Genomic DNA, 18,227 nt, shown 5'->3' with positions numbered 1-18,227 from the left:
TCTTCACTGTCGTGCGTCGCACAGGCTCATGAAAACGTCTGGAGTTAATAATGTGCAGAGGGAAGGCTGTCACTTTCAGTAGGCGATGCATTAAGGCCCTGATGGACACTTGACGGCGGGAACATGGGCTGCATTCTTTGGCCAGCGTCACCTCGTGCTGGCGTGCGCCACGCAACGTGCCATAACAGTCCTGCCGTCTCCATGATGGATGCCACTCCTTCGGGGGGGACGCGGATATTGGAAGCGGCGAGGGTCGGAGTCAAAAAGTCATTTAGCTCCTTTTCCTCCTTTATATTCTCATGAGCCTTCCAGAGATGAATCCCGAGATTTTTAGCACCGGCGTTAAAATAAACAACCCCAAAATGAACATTTGTGGAAGCCCTGAGGATGCTTCAGTTTTGTGCATACAATACAGGTCACAGTTTTATTTTTCAGGAAATTAAATGTCATGCCCGCGATCCTAGTGAAGATAAGCGGTAAAGAAAATGAATGGATGGATGGATAAAATTTCATATTCAAATTTAGGTCAGTGCTTCTGATAGATCCCGCAGAGAAGGCCTTGTGGACCTGACTGTGTGAGTGAATAACCTCTCAGTAGTATGTATGAGAGTGTTTCTGTAGTGTGACAGCGAATACTGTTTCAGTATTCTTTGTATGTGTTTCAGTAGTGTGTGTGAGTGAATAATTTTTCACTAGTGTATGCAAACGAATATTTTTTTTCAGCAGTGTGTATGTGAGCATTCCAGTATTGTGGCTTTGAGTGAAGTAATTCCCTGTCATTTATGTGAGAGCATTTCAGTAGTGCCCATGAGTGTTTCATTGTGGTTTGTGACTCAATCATTTTTTCAGTAGTGTGTGTCTTGTAACATTCCAGTAGTTTATTTAAGCAAACACTTTGTCTGTAGTTCGCGTGAGAGCATTTCAGCCGTGAATGTGAGAGTGTTTCAGTCGTATATGTAAGGCAATACCTTTTTGGTATTATGAATGCGAGAATTTCATTGAAGTGATTGAGCGAATACGTTTTCAGTAGTTTGTGAGAGGTTTGCAGCCATGAATGTGAGAGCATTTCCGTATTGTGTGTGAGTGAATATTTTTTTCAGTAGTGTGTGCGAGAGCGTTTCTGTGCTGTCAGTAATGTGTGACTGATAATGAAAAATGATGAATTATTATTATTTCTGGTGGCTCCATAAAATCAGCTGTCTTAGTAGCACGTATAAGTACTATCCTGCATACAGTACACAACCACAAGAGCTCCTCCTTCTCCTCCTCCTCATGCTGGTCACACACTGCTGTGGGATGGCATTCCGAACAAACTCATTCGTCCCACAAGTGTATGTACTGTACCTAACAAACAGGGCATCTTTTAAAAAATGAGTTCCTAACTTTCTTTTTTTTTTTTTTTTTGGGGATGAAATTATATCACAAGTGCGCATAAAAGTGTGCAATGCATTTCATAAGAGCTCCTGTGTGTGGCTGGACGGTGAATATTTATGGTCCTCACTGTGCCCTTTTCTTCTGCTCCAGTTTCCACTCTATATTTAGTTGTCATGTCACCACAGCACATGCATCTCGCTCGGACATGATTGCCATATCGCCCACGTTCATCGGAAAAATATCAATTTGGTCTTGATTGCGGACTAACTACAAACAGCAGCTCAGCAGTATATATTATGACCAGGGATTGACATTACCATCTGCCAACCCTCCAAATGTGGGTGATTTTCAGCATTGGTGGGTAACAGCCAATTCGGCGGATTGTATTTTGAGTGGGAAAAAGTTCTATCTGCAGCAGCGCCCATGGAAAATGGCACCCCCCCCCCCCACCTCCTCCGGGAAACCGGTTGCCACAGTGGCTGGTGAGCAAAAAAGTGAATGTTAATGCTGATTATGACGCTTGTGTAGCTGTTGAATAAGAGTGGCTGCAAATCTTCCTAACACCCATTAGCTTCAATCATGTCCACACTCGTGGGAATTAGTCGGCCTAATCCGATGGGCGCAGAAATGATCAAGGCGTTTGAAATGATCCGCAGGAGGTGGAGCAACAAGTATATTTAGGAAGGTTTTCCCACATGGCTCTTCAACACCTTATTACGTGCATGATGACTTTAAGAACATATGCAAACAAAAGGGTTATTTTAGAGATATTGAACACAACATATTGGCCACTGTCATTTCTTTTAACATAATTATTCATAAGGAAATGTTTTGCATCATCAAGTACTCGTTCTCAATTTTTATTTTTATTTTTTTACACTGACCACCTAAAAAAGATTATTGGCTCTCTAAGTACCACCATAATGACGAACATTAAAATGGAGTAGCTTAGTATGCCGAAGAGTTCCTGAACATAAACACTGTGCTTAAAAATAAGAAAATAAAAAACTTTACAAAAATAATCCTTAAATTAAAATGTATTGCACATAAAAGATTAGATTAAATGCAAATAAAATGTACTTAGAAGTGAAAAACAAATTTACTGTACTGGTTTAAAAAATGCTTAAGTGTGCCAATACGGTATTGAATCATGAGAGACCAGCAATATACTGTATATTTGAAAATATATTTTTCACATGTAGATAATAAGTGTCTTTGCATGTGCTGCATGCAGCAGACACATCGAACCACATCAAACTTTGCCAAACATTTGAACAGGTGCCGGTTATCCAAAGCTAATGCTGGTAACTCTTTTATCTAACGCTAACATGTGTCAAAAGTGCAGCTCTGCTTACGTTTGGACTTTGACATGATAGTGATACTTGAAAATGGAAGATCTTCAGCCAGCCTCACTCATGGGAGAAGGAACTTGTTGTCCTGCGTTCAGGAGTAGATCGATCCATCCATTTTCTTTTCTGCTTTGACTCATTAGGGCCGCAGTTGCGCTGGAGCTAATAAAAGGTGACTTCGGGTGAGAGGCGAATCAGCCAATCACAAGACTCAGGAGTAGATTAGGAGTTTAATTTATTTATGCGTCAAAAGTAATGTCAGGAATACCACCAAAGCAAACGTTCAACTCCAGAGAGATGCAGTTTGCGGACAAATGACATTGTCTTTGTTCACATTTGATAACACGTCCTCACGATAATCTTTTTGGACAGCCGGGCTGCCGAGCCCTGAATAATAAAGCGACCTCAAGATCATTAATATGATGGATTTCCTTGAATGTAGACACACTCTGCTAGAAGTCCACACTTTGAAAAACAGCTTTGAATTTTTTTTGCAGATTGACGTTTTATACCATTTGATACATATTGACATGGCACCATTTCGAGGTTCTAAAGGAATCTTGTGAAAGCATGGAGACACAGACAGAATGTTCTCGAGACAGTCTGCTGAGTGACTTGTTGCAGGAAAGCGCTTTTATTTGTGCAACCACCAAGAGGAAAAAAACTATTAAACGTGTCCAACCCTGACTGTGTTGTCTGCAAGCGCGAGCCATTAAACCCAATAAAACTTCCCAGTTCAACGTTCTCACTGTGGAGCAGACTTTCTTTGTTGTTGTCTAGTTGAGGATATAAATACAGCGAGCCTCTGCCGATTTGTGTGAATGCGAGAGTACTTGGGAATGATATTTAAGTGTGTTGGGATCCTGGTTTGTGGTATATTTACGGTTGAATCTATTAACACAGTGGTAACTAGACTAATGGAGTATTCTAGATATGAGCCGCCACTTTTGGAGATCTCCGGAGTCTGAAACAGATGAATGGCATTTGAATTCATCTCAGTGGGGAAGATTTATTTGATCTATGCATGATGAGCTGGGTTGCAGCACAAGCTTACCCATGTTGTCTCATCGCCTTGTGGTGCACCTTTGCAACCACCTTGGGGGTCACACTCGCACCCTCTTATGGTGTTGTTTGTGCACACAGCAGGCAGTGCCTTTTAGTAGAAAATCCACCCAAAAGCAACTTCTTCACTCTGCCTGACCAGAGTCCCGACAGCGCATAAAAACAGAGTTCCCTGGAGAGCTTTAAAGACACCAAGATGATATTGTGTTCTGCTTCCTCTGCAGCTTTGCTGGATTGCAGCCACTTGATTGATGGCTGTGTGTTCACTGAGGAAATAGGAATTCGCTATCACCATTCAACACGTGATTACGCTGTTATGCAGTACACGACATCATCTTCGGCGCAGTAAAGGTATATTGTGTAGTGTAAAACAACGTACTTTACTCGAAGTAGCTTTTATTTGTTTTGATGTGCCCCTGCTTCTGATTTCAATCAATATTTTTCTTTATGTTGCTCTTTAATTCTCCCCACTGTGTTGTAGTTAAAGGTGGGTTTATTATCTGTGCCCTGGCAGCCGGCTGCCCACGCCATCATTAAAAAAAAACAAAAAAAAAAACATTCTCAATATGCACGGTCACTTTGGTGCACTTGTGAGACCCGTAAAACCCCTACAGAGGTTCTTAGGATTCTGGTGGGGGAAGAGGTCAGGGAAGGCTTCACGCCTTACACCGCCTCACTTTTTGATCAGCCTCAAATGGACCATGAGGAGACTGCGACACTCGTTTCCACAGTGAAGAACCAAGTGGGACATAATTACGCAGCGCCACGTCTGCCATGTTGTCGCACCATCGTTTTTTTCCTGATTGCTTCACAGGGTCTGTTTTGATCTGAGGTCTTGAGGCCACCACTGCCTGTGTGTACTCTGGTATTCATCTCACTGTCATCATGTCAGGCGACCAAACATTGGATCCCCAAATAGGGAAATTCCATTATAACCTGGCCCATTTGTAGTTCCAGTTTTTTCTTCAGTGTAAGAAATCAGGTCGGCAAAAATGGAAACCCCATGACTCCAGAATAACCTTGGACCATTTTATTTCCCATCTGTTTGTATGTGTACTATAATATTCATCACTTCATGGGGATGAAAATATTTACATCGAGTCATGCCGTGAGAAGATTATGTGGTTTGGGGATCAAAAATCAAAGGAAAAAAAAGATTGGCCCATTTGTCATGCATGCTACCTCCCCCCCCCCACCTCCCTGTGTGTACAGTATGTTTACTTTAGTACTGGCTATTGGTACTGGCTGTGTATGTGTTTGTGTTGTTTTGATATTTTGGTCTGTTATAGAATAGATTGTGGGGACCACAAAGCAGGTATCTAAAAAGGCAAGTTTTCACAAATCTTTCTTGCAGTGTATATTTTATAAGTCATCATATTATAAGTCTATTTACACAGTCACATCATAGGGGTCTCTTGTGGTGTGGGGCCCCTCAAGAGAAACCCCATGAAATGAATGCACAAGCTATTATGATGGCTTTTATTTCTGAGCGTTGGTTCGTTTTCCGTTTTTCCATCAGCGTGTATGTGTGTTCTCTGCTAGTCATCATTTCGTGGGAACAAACATCAGTTCACACAGTGATAGGACCTTTAGTTTTTAGAGTCATGGCCTATTGGGCATGTATTTCTGTTGGTGTAAGGCATATGATGGCCGCTGTAGGCAGTCAGTGACAAAATAACTGAAAAATGATCTCAGAAAGCAATGACATCTCTCCATAGAGTATTTTTATTTCTCAACATGTCTACTCTGTCTCTTGTCAAGCTTATTAACACATGTCTCCCGGTGCATAATTCATTTGAAGTAGCATATTTGGGGCTTTTTACCCCCTCCCACTCCCTAAGCTCAACATGTCAGTTGTTTGTTGTCATTGTCAAGAGAGAAATGGAAGCCATCAGCAGGATGTCATGAACACATCACTGACTTCATTTTGTGTACAGAATTCAGTTACAGTATTTGGAGGTCTTCATTTAGTTAGACATCAATCAAAATATGAGGAACAGCTCTCAAAAGGGTGCTGTGCAGTTCAGGCAGAAGTATAAGTTATTATCTACTGTATTTAAAAACTGAGCAGGCTTCTCTTTCTGTATTGGATGCGTTTAGGTCGTGCACGTGTACCTGAATCGGCCAGTATGCGTGTAGTCTAAAATTAACCCACTGTATCCATACAGAAGTACAGTACAGTATGCATATTTCATTGCCATATGTAATTGTACAATTAAGTGCTTATTATGTTGAGTGATGGCTCATGAGGAGATTTAATTAGATCCACTTAAGCCCCCATTCATTCGATCTCACCGATGCTTTTTGTCATAAAGAACATTCCTTCATACATAGAACACTTTGTTTGATACATATGCTCATTCAAATGATCCATGATTTATTTTATTTTTTTCCTAAAGTACTTATAATTCAGAAAAGTAAAAGTCAGAAAGGTATTCCTTTAACAACATGCTTATTATTGTGGTTGCGGTTTTCAGTGTTGCAGAACAGCATAAAGGGTAATAATTTTTCATATGTCGCTCGTATTTTAACTTGTCGAATTCTATTGTTGTGGTCATATACTGGATGGAGATTTGATCATTAAATATTATCAGGATATGCGCTCTCAACCACCAGTATGGCCAAAAATGTACTCAAAAAGGGAGTACAAGTTATGCAAGTGTAAAGCGTCTGCATGACCAATTCCCTCCTACAAATTGCTTTGTGTGTGCGTGCGTTTGTGTGTGTGTAGAACAGTGGATGAGGATGATACGAGATGATAGCTTCTTAAAATAGGTTGACAAAATGACACCTAAGGTAGCCATGGTTACCAAGTAGGTAGAGGAGGTAGAGGAAGAGCCTGCAGAGGAAACACGACTTCTGTGGCTTACACTGTCTTAACTCGTGAGAGATTATGTAAAGATACTATACTCACTGTACTCACATACATGCTGGATGATACATGCATTTGACATATTTTAAACTAGTTAAATTCACAGTTGAGTTTCCTCATGTTCAAATAATGTGTGTGTGTGTGTGTGTGTGTGCGTGCGTGTGTGTGTGAGACAGGAAGTAACAATCGCACAGCCGAATAGGCAAGCAACACGTTTGCGTTTCGCATCACATCTCCAGACAGTCTGATGACAAGACTAATAAGTTCTGCATTTCTTTACACTCCATTAACTCAAGCTACTTCAACGGGATTGTCGACAGTGGAAGGCGGTGAAGCAGCAGATTTGAAAACCGAGCAATCGCAATATACAGACAGTGAAGAAATACATTATCTGTTCGTTTTAATTACATATTCGGATAGGGAATATAAACTTATTTCTCTTTTTTTAAACGTATTCATTGAACAGATCCCGAAAAAACAAAACAAATTAACACAATCTATTGAGAAAATGGCCAAAAAAAAAAAGCAACAATAAACAAGGAATGTACATGTTTGAAAAGAGGAGGAAGAATTCTGAGTACATATCAGACTTGTAAAATAGAAGTGATATAGGAAGCGAATCACATATCGTATATTATAGTATATATTAGGTATCCTAAACTAAGTGGTTCGTGTAAAGTAATATTGGCACATTCAGGTCCGAAGCTAATCATTTGCAGAATTTTCCGAGTATCCAAAAATTACGGGGCCAACAAAGTGTAATGGAGATTTGAACAATTGAAATGCACATAACCACTGATATTCACGTTAGCATTGCTAACTGATTCATCCTCCTCATAGTTGGTAATATTTGTGTGTTTATCATCATACATCTACCGTATATACAGAAAACACATACTGTATATACATCAGCATAGAACTACATAAGCACACATATGCACCTAGTTTCCCCCCCTACACCTGATTTGTATATTTCTTTGTCACTCTTGTTTTAAACAACAGAATTTCAATTCACGATTACGGTTATGGATCACTGTAAAACTTGCTTCTTTAGGGATACGTGCCATGCTGTCATCTCTCTCTCTCTCTATCTCTCTCTCTCACACACACACACACTGCGTACTTTCTTCCTCTTCACTCAAGTAAATATTTGGAGGACTACTTTTTACTTTTACTTGAGTCATATTATTCTAAAGTACTCTTACTTGAGTACAATACTCGGCACCAGTACCAGGGTAGGAACCTTATTTTTAGTCCCTGATGGATCAGGAAATCCTCTCCATTCTCACGTCATCAAGGGCGGATTGTGTTGATTGGTGATCATGAGGTGGAGAAGACATGAACAATTACTCTGGTGAGACACCTGAAGGACGGAAATCCCATTCATCTCGTGACCTGGCAGGCTAAGTGCTCACAGATGGTGTACTTTTGTGTGCCACGTCTTTCATTTCCTTCCAATGAAGCCAGAGGCACTTCCACTCCAGGGTTCATCAAGGTGATCAAGGCTTGTTAAATATGAACAGGACTCTTCCGGGTAAAACTAACCAGAACTGACTTCTATCTGAACCGCTTTGTAATTTATTGTCGGGCCTTTGCCGCACAGATAATAAGATAAAAGTTAAAATAAAAGTCTACAGCTTCTCCTCACCACTTTTTCCTGTCGGCGACCTGACCTTCTGACGCAATTGACACCGCAGAGGAATGACTATATGTCTGACCTTTTTACATAACGCAACAGCACTCAGCAGTGATCCGTGGTTAATGACGGCCACGGGTGTGTCTCCGTATCCTCGGGCGTTTCAGGCTGAGAGCTACTCAAGGCGAAAAGTGTCTCAGGTCGCAAGGGAAGATGGCGTAGCGTGGCCAGACAACAGCAGACCCTTTAAACAGTTCTCCCCCCATTAATGTCTCAAGGCTTGGAAGCAAAGATACTCACCTTTATGTGTTTTTATTTATGTTTAACACAACGTCCCAACTTCATTGCAATTGGGTTTGTACTTTTTAGCCCCTCAAAATTGTTGTATTTTGCATAAAAGAGTAAATGCCATACAGTATTTTTGTGTTTAAATCTGGAAGTCTACACTTCACTCACATGGTAATTGTTATATTCCAAATCCATGGTTGTGTATAAAAGCAAATTGATCAGAAAAACTGTCCAAATATTTCCACACTGCACTTTCTAACTGTACCTGGACACACGATGCAATATACTGCGACTGTTTTTCTTTCCGAATTTCCAAAGCTGTATCCTCCCCCCTTTTAGTAAGAGTAATCATTGATGTAATCGCACTAATTAGCAGTAAATGGCCACCTTTTGCAAATTCAACTTCCATAATTATTACATTTTGCACTTTCCCTCATCTCTCTCGCTCTTCTCTGACATGCGCGTCAAATCTCATTATGAAATTGAAATGAGATATGAGACAGCGGTGATGTTTCTCTCGGCGGACATCCTCTTCATACGATAAGGTTAATTAAAACCTTTCCATGTCTTTACATAATTCTGGCCATTTTAAGTCATTCTCCTTTTAAATATCAATACGGGCTCCCTCTGCGGCTCCTTCGGCCATCATTACAGTAAGGACAGTGTCAGTGTATTAAATGAGGCAAAAATCGAACTTCAGTATCTATTCCTCATTTTGTATGGATTTCCACAGATTTGCTCATTAATTTGACTTGATTTGTAATAAATTAATAACATTTTAAAGAGACTTCATGGACCCCATCAGGGGCGTCGCACAGGGGGGACGTGAAGTTTCTGTACGGGGGGCCCATCATCTGGTGCTGTGACCCCGGACGCCATTATGCATTTTTTCCCCCTACAATTCACAGGTGTCTGAATAAAAGATCTGTGATATTCTTGGGTGAAAATACACAAATGATAATGAAATACAACAAACTCAACATCCACTTGTAACACTGGATTAAATCACAACATTTTGGGGGTCGGTTTTGTCTCATGCAAATACTTTCGTGACTATGACAACCAGGGGGTAGTGCAAGGACATGCGACAAATTGAGTGGCTACTCAGTGTTTCAACAAAAAAGCGAGAACAACAACACATTTTTCATTTTTTTGGTGGTGTTTTTACTGGTGATTCGTATGAACACTGATGTCTCTGTGATAAATTCATTTTCTGTCTCTGTACTCGGGCAAACTTAGTGACTTTGTTGCTATATTTTACTCCTTTTCCAACCTCTCTCGCAACTGCTTTTGCCCAAAATCAACTAGCGACAAATCGAGACTTTGAGACTCCATCCAGACTTTGAATGAATGCCACTTGTGCAAACCACCACTGGCTAATTGAACTCTTTCCTTTTAGCGGGGAAATCCATGGAAAAGCAAGGAGTTAATCATTTTTATGCTTCACATTCACCGATCTCATGCATGATGATGGTTTGAACTTGAACTTTTGATTGATTTTTAAGGCATATTCCCCCCCCCCCCCAGAAAAACATTTGATCAGACTCCAAATTGTTATTCTTTTTTATTCTCATGGAGCTGGAGTCTCATAAGATTTGCTGAGATCACCCATAATGATGGACTTCATTTTTTGTGAGCTATTATGATAATTATTTAATTTTTTTTTTTTCCAGAAAATGCTTTGGTTGGGATCCAAATTGTTTCCCTTTTGGAGTGTTAGACAGGAGGTTCCGTTGAACACTGATGTCTGTGTGATAAATCGTCTGTCTGCCTCTGTATTTAGGCAGACTGTTGACTGTTTTATAATGCAGCGTTTCGTTTAGCCCACATATGTCCTTCTGGCTACACCATAATGGCTTGTCTCGGTTGTAGGTTGCATATTGATTTTCAACTGATTGATTTGTCAGTGAGACCATTAAATTCCCACCTGCAGCATAGAGTAACAGCCTTTTAAATATGCTTTTAAAAGACCCTTTCCCCCCATCCAACCTTGATATTGGAAACTATTCAGTATTGGTGTGCATACAGCCTGCTGGACTTGGCCCGGTGTTATTTTCCCCCTTTCCCATTCAATTGGAACTAAATGAGTGGTCAGCGGCGCTATAGACTAGGGAGGCGCTGGTATGCACACCTCAGAGGCAATTCTTCACACAGCATTGCAAGAAATGTACACACAATGACTCTCAATGGCTTATGGCATGAATACCTGTTGTAGCAAAGTACATTTTGACTACAACACAATGCCAAAGACAACAACAAAAAAACTTGTATCATTTGGAGAAATTAAGTTGTATGAAAAAATATTTCCTTTCAAGTAACTACTCAGCAAAACGATAAATTTTCTTAGAAAGCAGACGAGAACTGATGTGGTAATACAGCCTAGAATTTCGTGGTACCCTTATGAGGCTCTAGTGCCCCCCAATGATGAAATGGAGTAATACAAGTAATGTTTTTTTTAATACTGAATGCCCAGCATTTAATTTTAACAAAAAGCCCACAATACTGACATGGAAGATGAGCAGGTAGGCCACTTAACTATCCTTGTGGCTGGCACTGTCAATAAACACAAACACCACAATTTCCATTTACAACACTTACTATAAAACAATAAAACAAAAGTAGCGATATGCCATGCACAGATAAGAAGAAATTATACTGAACAGTAAGTACCAATGTACAAAAAAACGTGTAATTTCACAGTTCGTATGAACTGTGTAGTGTTTCACACAATAAACATGAAAAAGATGCACTAAAAGTAGTTAAGTAGGGGTCATTCTACTGCAATTATTAATATACTTTTATACTATTATATGAGGGACAGTCAAAAAGTAATGAGCCCAATTTAGCTCTAGCTTTAGTTGTTGCAATAGAAAAGCAATATACGCATAAAAATAATGCTCAAAAAGTGGGATTTAATCACTTCTTACATTACTTGATATAATCCCCTTTTTTTTCTCAAGACCGACTGTCCATCGATGAACAAGGGCAAATATGCCAACCTTGTCAAATTCAGTAAACTGCGCTAGTAACCAGTTGTTTATAGCTTGCATTACTTGTTCGTCATCAGAGAAGTGCTGACCCCAAGTCCTTCTTTTAAAGGTCCACAAAGGTGATAATCTGAAGGGGCCAGAGCGGGTGAGTATGGGTTTTGGGTTATTGTTGTTTCGCCAAAGGAACTGATGACTTCAGGAGATTCTTTGCTTGTCACGGAGTTCACTCAGAACAGGCTCGTGTACTTCGCCTTTGCTCCCGGACACGCACTTTTTGACGGTGCTGTCGCCTATTGCAGCTTCCCCGTACACATTTTGTAACTTTTAGAAAATGGTTTAGTGGTGGTTCCAGATCCAAAACAAGAAATTCAATCACAGCTCTCTGCTTCTGATGGGCATCCGACAATGACATCATTTCATGGCGACAGTAGGAGGACAGACTTAAATAAAACTTTTTAAATAAACCTTCGGCGGCACGGTGGACGACTGGTTAGAGCGTCAGCCTCACAGTTCTGAGGACCCGGGTTCAATCCCCGGCCCCGCCTGTGTGGAGTTTGCATGTTCTCCTCGTGCCTGGGTGGGTTTTCTCCGGGCACTCCGGTTTCCTCCCACATTCCAAAAACATGCAAGGTAGGTTAATTGAAAACTCTAAATTGCCCGTAGGTGTGAATGTGTGTGCGAATGGTTGTTTGTATATGTGTGCCCTGCGATTGGCTGGCAACCAGTTCAGGGTGTACCCCGCCTCCTGCCCGATGATAGCTGGGATAAGCCCCAGCACGCCCGCGACCCTAGTGAGGAGAAGCGGTTCAGAAAATGGATGGATGGATGGAAATAAACCTTCAAACAAGTATTTAAACTACAAACAAAATTTTTTTGGGGAAAAAAAATTCAATTATTAGTAAGTTAAATTAAATAAGGCTCACTACGTTTTGACTGCCCCTCAAACACACAATACCCCACAGGATGTTATTCCCAAAATCTGTTTGAACATAAATATCTCGTTTTTCACTCTACATTATGGCACTCAGCGTTCCTTTACTACATTTACAGTGTATGACTATTATGTACTAATTAGATATTAATAGCGTCTGACCATTTTTGTTTCTTGCCATCTTCTTTTTTAATGTACAGTGGATTCTCCAAAGTTGAACGACCAAAATGTGGAGTGCAACCAAATGTTTGTAAAATGCCTCAAACCATCATCATGTGTGACAGTAAGCAAAATATTAGTGATCATCTAAAGCTTTCTTTACTGGGGGGTTGGTCGTGATGCAAAAACATTTTTGGGTCATGCACAGGTAGTATATAATTACAGGGGGTCCTCTGTTTACGTATCTAATATAACATTTCAATGTTACAGTGTAAAACAATGTCTTCATGTGGTACAAGAAGGCACACTCAGTTAGTACTGTATTTATTGTTTCTTTGGATTGATTTGATTGGCCTACAGGTGTTTTTCATACAAATTTTGCGAACAAATTCGTGTTACGTCGCCGTCGTAGGAACAGTGAAATATTAAACGTGCATCCCAGGTTGGATTTGTCTTTTACTTTGGCAAATAACATTTTGACAGGCATGCGGCAGAAACATCGTGACTTGACTGGTGTAAGCATGTGTTGTTATGTGTAAAAATATATTCATGTTTTCATAGGCTATTTTTAACAATACTGTATGTGTTCGTCACTTCTGTTAAAGAGGGTCACAAATGAGCAAGAGTAGGAAATGCGGGTACCGAGGTGACAACAGTTGAGAACAACTGATCTAAAGGATTAACTGAGTAAGTGTGTTTTGCTTTTTGCCACCATAAAAGTTTGGGGATAACCATAGGATCCGAATGGCGACTCAATGCGACATTCAGTCGGAAAAGGTCGGACTTGTCAGTACAACATCAGCAATAAAATTAATTCATAATTTAAAGATTAAAGATCAGAAGGCTTTAATAATTCAGACAAACGACACTAGGTGACAGTATCACACTGCAAACACCTTCCTGTTCTTTCTCCATTACTGTCTCTCTAGTGTCTTCAAAGTCTAAGTAGTTTATTTTACAGTATTTTTTTAGTTTGATTTTACAGTGGTTAATTCTCTTTATACAACTATGAAAGTTAGAAATCTTAAACTTTTACCTGTGTAGTTAATTAAGGAATTTGATGTTGCCTATTTTCCATGACACTTTAATTACGCTTTTCTCTATGGGAACGTCGAACAACTTGGAAGTCAACCAGCATCACACAGCTGCTTGTGTTCAACTTTGGAGGTTCCACTGTTTCTTTAAACTTTATACTTATCAATTTATTTAATCAATGTTATGTTTAATTTAAAACCAGAATGTGGTAATAATACCCTGATTGGTTCTCCAAAAACCTTAACTGGCCGTGTGCATCACACTCCGTGTTTAGCATACGATCCAAAAATGCCTTGGTCTCATCACTCATATACTGTTTGTATTACAACTTTACTGTACTGCGGATGGAGAACATAAATGTTGGTCTGATGATACTGTATGTACTTGATGTGTCTAGGAGGATTCGTCCTCCTCCACAGGATGGAGCGCGTGCCTCTTCAGCAGCGTCTTTAACATCTCCACTTCCCGCTCGGCCTCCTTCAACTTCCTGTGTAGTGTCTCGTTGGCTTTTAGGAGACTCTCGTTGTCCTGATTTAAAAATAAATAAATAAATAAAGAAAGAAAGAACAAAATAAACAACAACGCATGACCATTATGACGTGGTGCGTTCAAGTACCATTGACAGAGGTGTGACACTCACTGATTGCAGTGCTTCAGTGATGGATTTGTTCTCCTCTTCTGGTTCTCGGGACTTGTGTACAACAGAAACTCGGTTCTCCCACTTGGCGCAGTGTCGCTTTTTCCTCTGGGGCAGCGGGCTGGGACACGTCGTCGAGGGCACCAGCAGAGACGGGTGAGGGCATGTGGCATCAGTGGACAGCGGCGGACCCTCGGTCTGAGTGGCGGTGTGGACCCGGTTAAGCCTGAAATGTGAGGTGACTGGAGAGTCTGGACTCCAGTCATTGCTGTCATCAAGCGGGTACTGGAAAGGACACTCGTCTGAACCTGAAGAGGACACAAATGACTACGGTGAGACAGAGGCGTTGATAGGCTCTGTGGCTATTTCCTCCCACACTCCAGAAACTGATACAGTACACTACATTTAAGCCCCAAATGATTTTTCAATTAGTGAACATTAGTGACAAAAGACTGTAACAGAGATGTTAATGAAAACTAGTTGCTAGTTACCTGTTTTCTTTTGTTTTTTTTTCCATTTTAAGTTATTCAACTCCATGAGATTCTTGGACAATTTAGAGAGAATGCAATCTTTTGCACCATTCTAAAGGATCCTGGTGGCTTCTAGCATACTCTAGAAGACCCTTTTTATTAACTATAAATTTAAAATATTGGAAGTGCTTATAATAATTACGCCTGAATCATTTTTATGAGAAAACAAGAATATAGCTTAATACAATTTCTATTTCTTGTAGTCTTTCATACCTTTCTTGTGTCCTTTCCAACGGATATATTTTTGTGCAGAATATGAAAAGGTTTGGGTTCAACAGCCTATTCGCTGTTCACACTTTTTTTTTTTCTGTGGAAGCTATCCTCAGCCATTTGCTGAAAAACTCACCTAGTTGTGATTTTCGTGCTCTTTATACAATGCTCTAAGATGCAACAAGATGGAGCCAAAGCCCTGTCTAAACAGGAAAGTAGTGTCAAGGAAGTATACTGAAGGGCTACATCTCGACAGAGAGACAAGCTTTGTATGTCGGGGAGGAGCGACGTCTAGCCTGGGTGGTTAATGGAAGTTACGGAGAGTCTTCGCCGCATCATCGACATGTGCACTTCCGGTGCAAATCAATTCATCTGGAAGCCATTTATTTTTAAGGGTAATGTTGTAAGATATATTTGAAATGATATTAACGTGTTTTAGGCTCATAGGTTGCGGTATAGTTATTGTTTAAAGTATGAATATAAGCAATTATTACAATTTTTAGAGTCAATTACTCTTGGTTTTTCGCTCTTGGTGGCAGGGCTCGGTCCTTCACGGGCGTTTCCTGTATTAATTTAAGACTCAAAGGTTTTATGGTGAGTGGTTGTCTGTCTCCAATGTGTCAGCGTTATGACTAACTGACGTCGCATAGAATAATAAAATAAATACAGCAGTCACTGGCATATTTGCAGTGCGGCATTCGCAGATTCATCTATTTACAAATGTTTGGGGGGAACCTATACCGCGGTATTTGTGGAAGCCCTTGCTTATTTTAATTTTTTTATTTTCATGTTTACCACTGTGTTACATCACCTTTTCTTTTAACAACATTCAATAAACGTTTGGGCACTGAAGACACTAATTGTTGAAGCTTTGTAGGTGGAATTCTTTCCCATTCTTGCTTGATGTACAGCTTCAGCTGTTCAACAGTCCGGGGTCTACGTTGTCGTATTTTACGCTTCATAATGCGCCACACATTTTCAATGGGAGACAGGTCTGGACTGCAGGCAGGCCAGTCTAGTACCCGCACTCTTTTACTACGAAGCCACGCTGTTGTAACACGTGCAGAATGGGTTTGGCATTGTCTTGCTGAAATAACCAGGGGCCTCCATAAAAAAGACGCTTGGATTGCAGCATATGTTTCTCCAAAACCTGTATCTACCTTTCAGCATTAACGGTGCCTTCACAGATGTGTAAGTCACCCAGGCCATTGACACTAACACAGCCCCATACCATCACAGATGCTGGCTTTTGAACTTTGCGTCCATAACAGTCTGGATGGTTCTTTTCCTCTTTGCCCTGGAGGACACGACATCCACAATTTCCAAAAACAATTTGAAATTTGGACTCGTCGGACCACGGACCACTTTTCATCAGTCCATCTTAGATGAGCTCGGGCCCAGAGAAGCCGGCGGCGTTTGTGGGTGTTGTTGATAAACGGCTTTTGCTTTGCATAGTAGAGTTTCAAGTTGTACTTACGGATGTAGCGCCAAACTGTATTTACTGACATTGGTTTTCTGAAGTGTTCCTGAGCCCATGTGGTGATATTCTTTACACATTGATGTCGGTTTTTGATGCAGTGCCGGCTGAGGGATCGAAGGTCACGGGCATTCAATGTTGGTTACGGCCTTGCCGCTTACATGCAGGCATTTCTCCATATTCTCTGAACCTTTTGATGTTATTATGGACCGTAGATGATGAAATCCTGAAATTCCTTGCAATTGTACGTTGAGGAACATTGTCCTTAAACTGTTCGACTATTTTCTCACACACTTGTTCACGAAGAGGTGAACCTCGCCCCATCTTTGCTTGTGAATGACTGAGCAATTCAGGGAAGCTCCTTTTATACCCAATCATGGCACCCACCTGTTCCCAATTAGCCTGTTCACCTGTGGGATGTTCCAAACAGGTGTTTGATGAGCATTCCTCAACTTTCACAGTCTTTTTTGCCACCTGTCCCAGCTTTTTTGGAATGTGTTGCTGCCATAAAATTCTAAGTTCATGATTATTTGCTAAAAACAATAAAGTGCATCAGTTTGAACATTAAATATCTTGTCTTTGTAGTGTATTCAATTAAATATAGGTTGAACATGAATTGCAAATCTTTGTATTCTGTTTTTATTTATCTTTAACACAACGTCCCAACTTCATTGGAATTGGGGTTGTAGAAAAGATTTTGAGCCGGCAAAATAAAACACAGCATTATGCACAGTCAGTGTGCACAGACTGTATTATTTTGGTGCCAGAAATACTGTGATATGATAAAATATTCTCTGAATAAAAATGGGATGACAGTATTCAAGTCAGGCCATGTTTTATTTGGACAGTAGGCCCACTGTGTCACATTTTTAAAACTCATGGTATCAAGTTGTTTTTAAACCATACACACACGCACACAGACACACGCAAGCACACGCGTACACTGAAAACATTGTAATCTTTGTGGGAGGTAATGAATGTAAAGCAAAACTCAAATGAAGTGTCAAAAGTGAAGCAGCATTATCTTTTAAGTCTAACCTGCAGCTGAATAATGCAGATTTCTTGTTGCGGGTGGGTAGCTTGCTCAGTGTTCCGGTAAATAAAAGACAGCTGGAGGGAAACCACCTACCCGTAGCAGGCAAGAGCTCCAAACCTTTTTCAACACTTGTGCTTTTCTTTTCAATAATGAAATGAAGTAATTGAAATTGTGTCTTCATTTTAGGGATATTGGAGAAAATAACCATAATGGGTTGATTCTATGTTCTGCCACTAGATGGCCCGTTTCATAGCGACTTCCGGTAGCCGTCATAGTCGAGCTGTATTTCTTAATTGAATATAGAGTGATAACATGTTGGAAGGAGTGTATACAATATAGTAGCCTGACCCACCCTCCGAGGTTCCCGCGGTAACAGGCGTGGAGCTGGGCGTGGGACTGTCGGTGGTGTTGCCGTTGTTGTTCAATTTGGTGTTCTTCTTGCACTCAAAGGCCACCTGGTCCTTACACAGCTTGTGGCAGTTCATCCCGCAGTCTGTGAGAATGAAGTGCAAAGTCAGAACAGAAACTCTCCACAAGCCACCTGTCTTTCAATCTCTGCTGCAAATGCAACTCTCAGATCTTTGCATGTTCACTTTGAAGAACAAATGATTGACATGATGATCTAGGTTTAGATAGCAACA

At 40.5% G+C, this 18,227-nt stretch overlaps 1 protein-coding gene across 4 annotated transcripts in view; it reads right to left on the bottom strand.

Moving 5' to 3' along the window:
• Positions 1 to 9,721: 9,721 nt before the first annotated feature.
• LOC133412567 (RAS guanyl-releasing protein 1-like) overlaps positions 9,722 to 18,227 on the bottom strand; it is a 29,004-nt gene continuing 20,498 nt past the window's right edge. For all 4 annotated transcript variants that reach the window (XM_061695974.1, XM_061695975.1, XM_061695976.1 and 1 more), the window contains 3 exons: positions 17,939 to 18,079; positions 14,337 to 14,641; positions 9,722 to 14,224 (listed from right to left, as the gene is read on the bottom strand). In XM_061695974.1, the coding sequence (XP_061551958.1) occupies positions 14,090 to 14,224; positions 14,337 to 14,641; positions 17,939 to 18,079 (581 nt within the window). In that variant the 3' untranslated portion in view covers positions 9,722 to 14,089. The remainder of the gene's footprint in view (positions 14,225 to 14,336; positions 14,642 to 17,938; positions 18,080 to 18,227) is intronic.

The sequence above is a fragment of the Phycodurus eques genome, chromosome 14 (assembly GCF_024500275.1).
Source record: "Phycodurus eques isolate BA_2022a chromosome 14, UOR_Pequ_1.1, whole genome shotgun sequence".
Lineage (NCBI taxonomy): Eukaryota > Metazoa > Chordata > Actinopteri > Syngnathiformes > Syngnathidae > Phycodurus > Phycodurus eques.
This window is presented reverse-complemented; position numbering and strand designations above follow the sequence as displayed.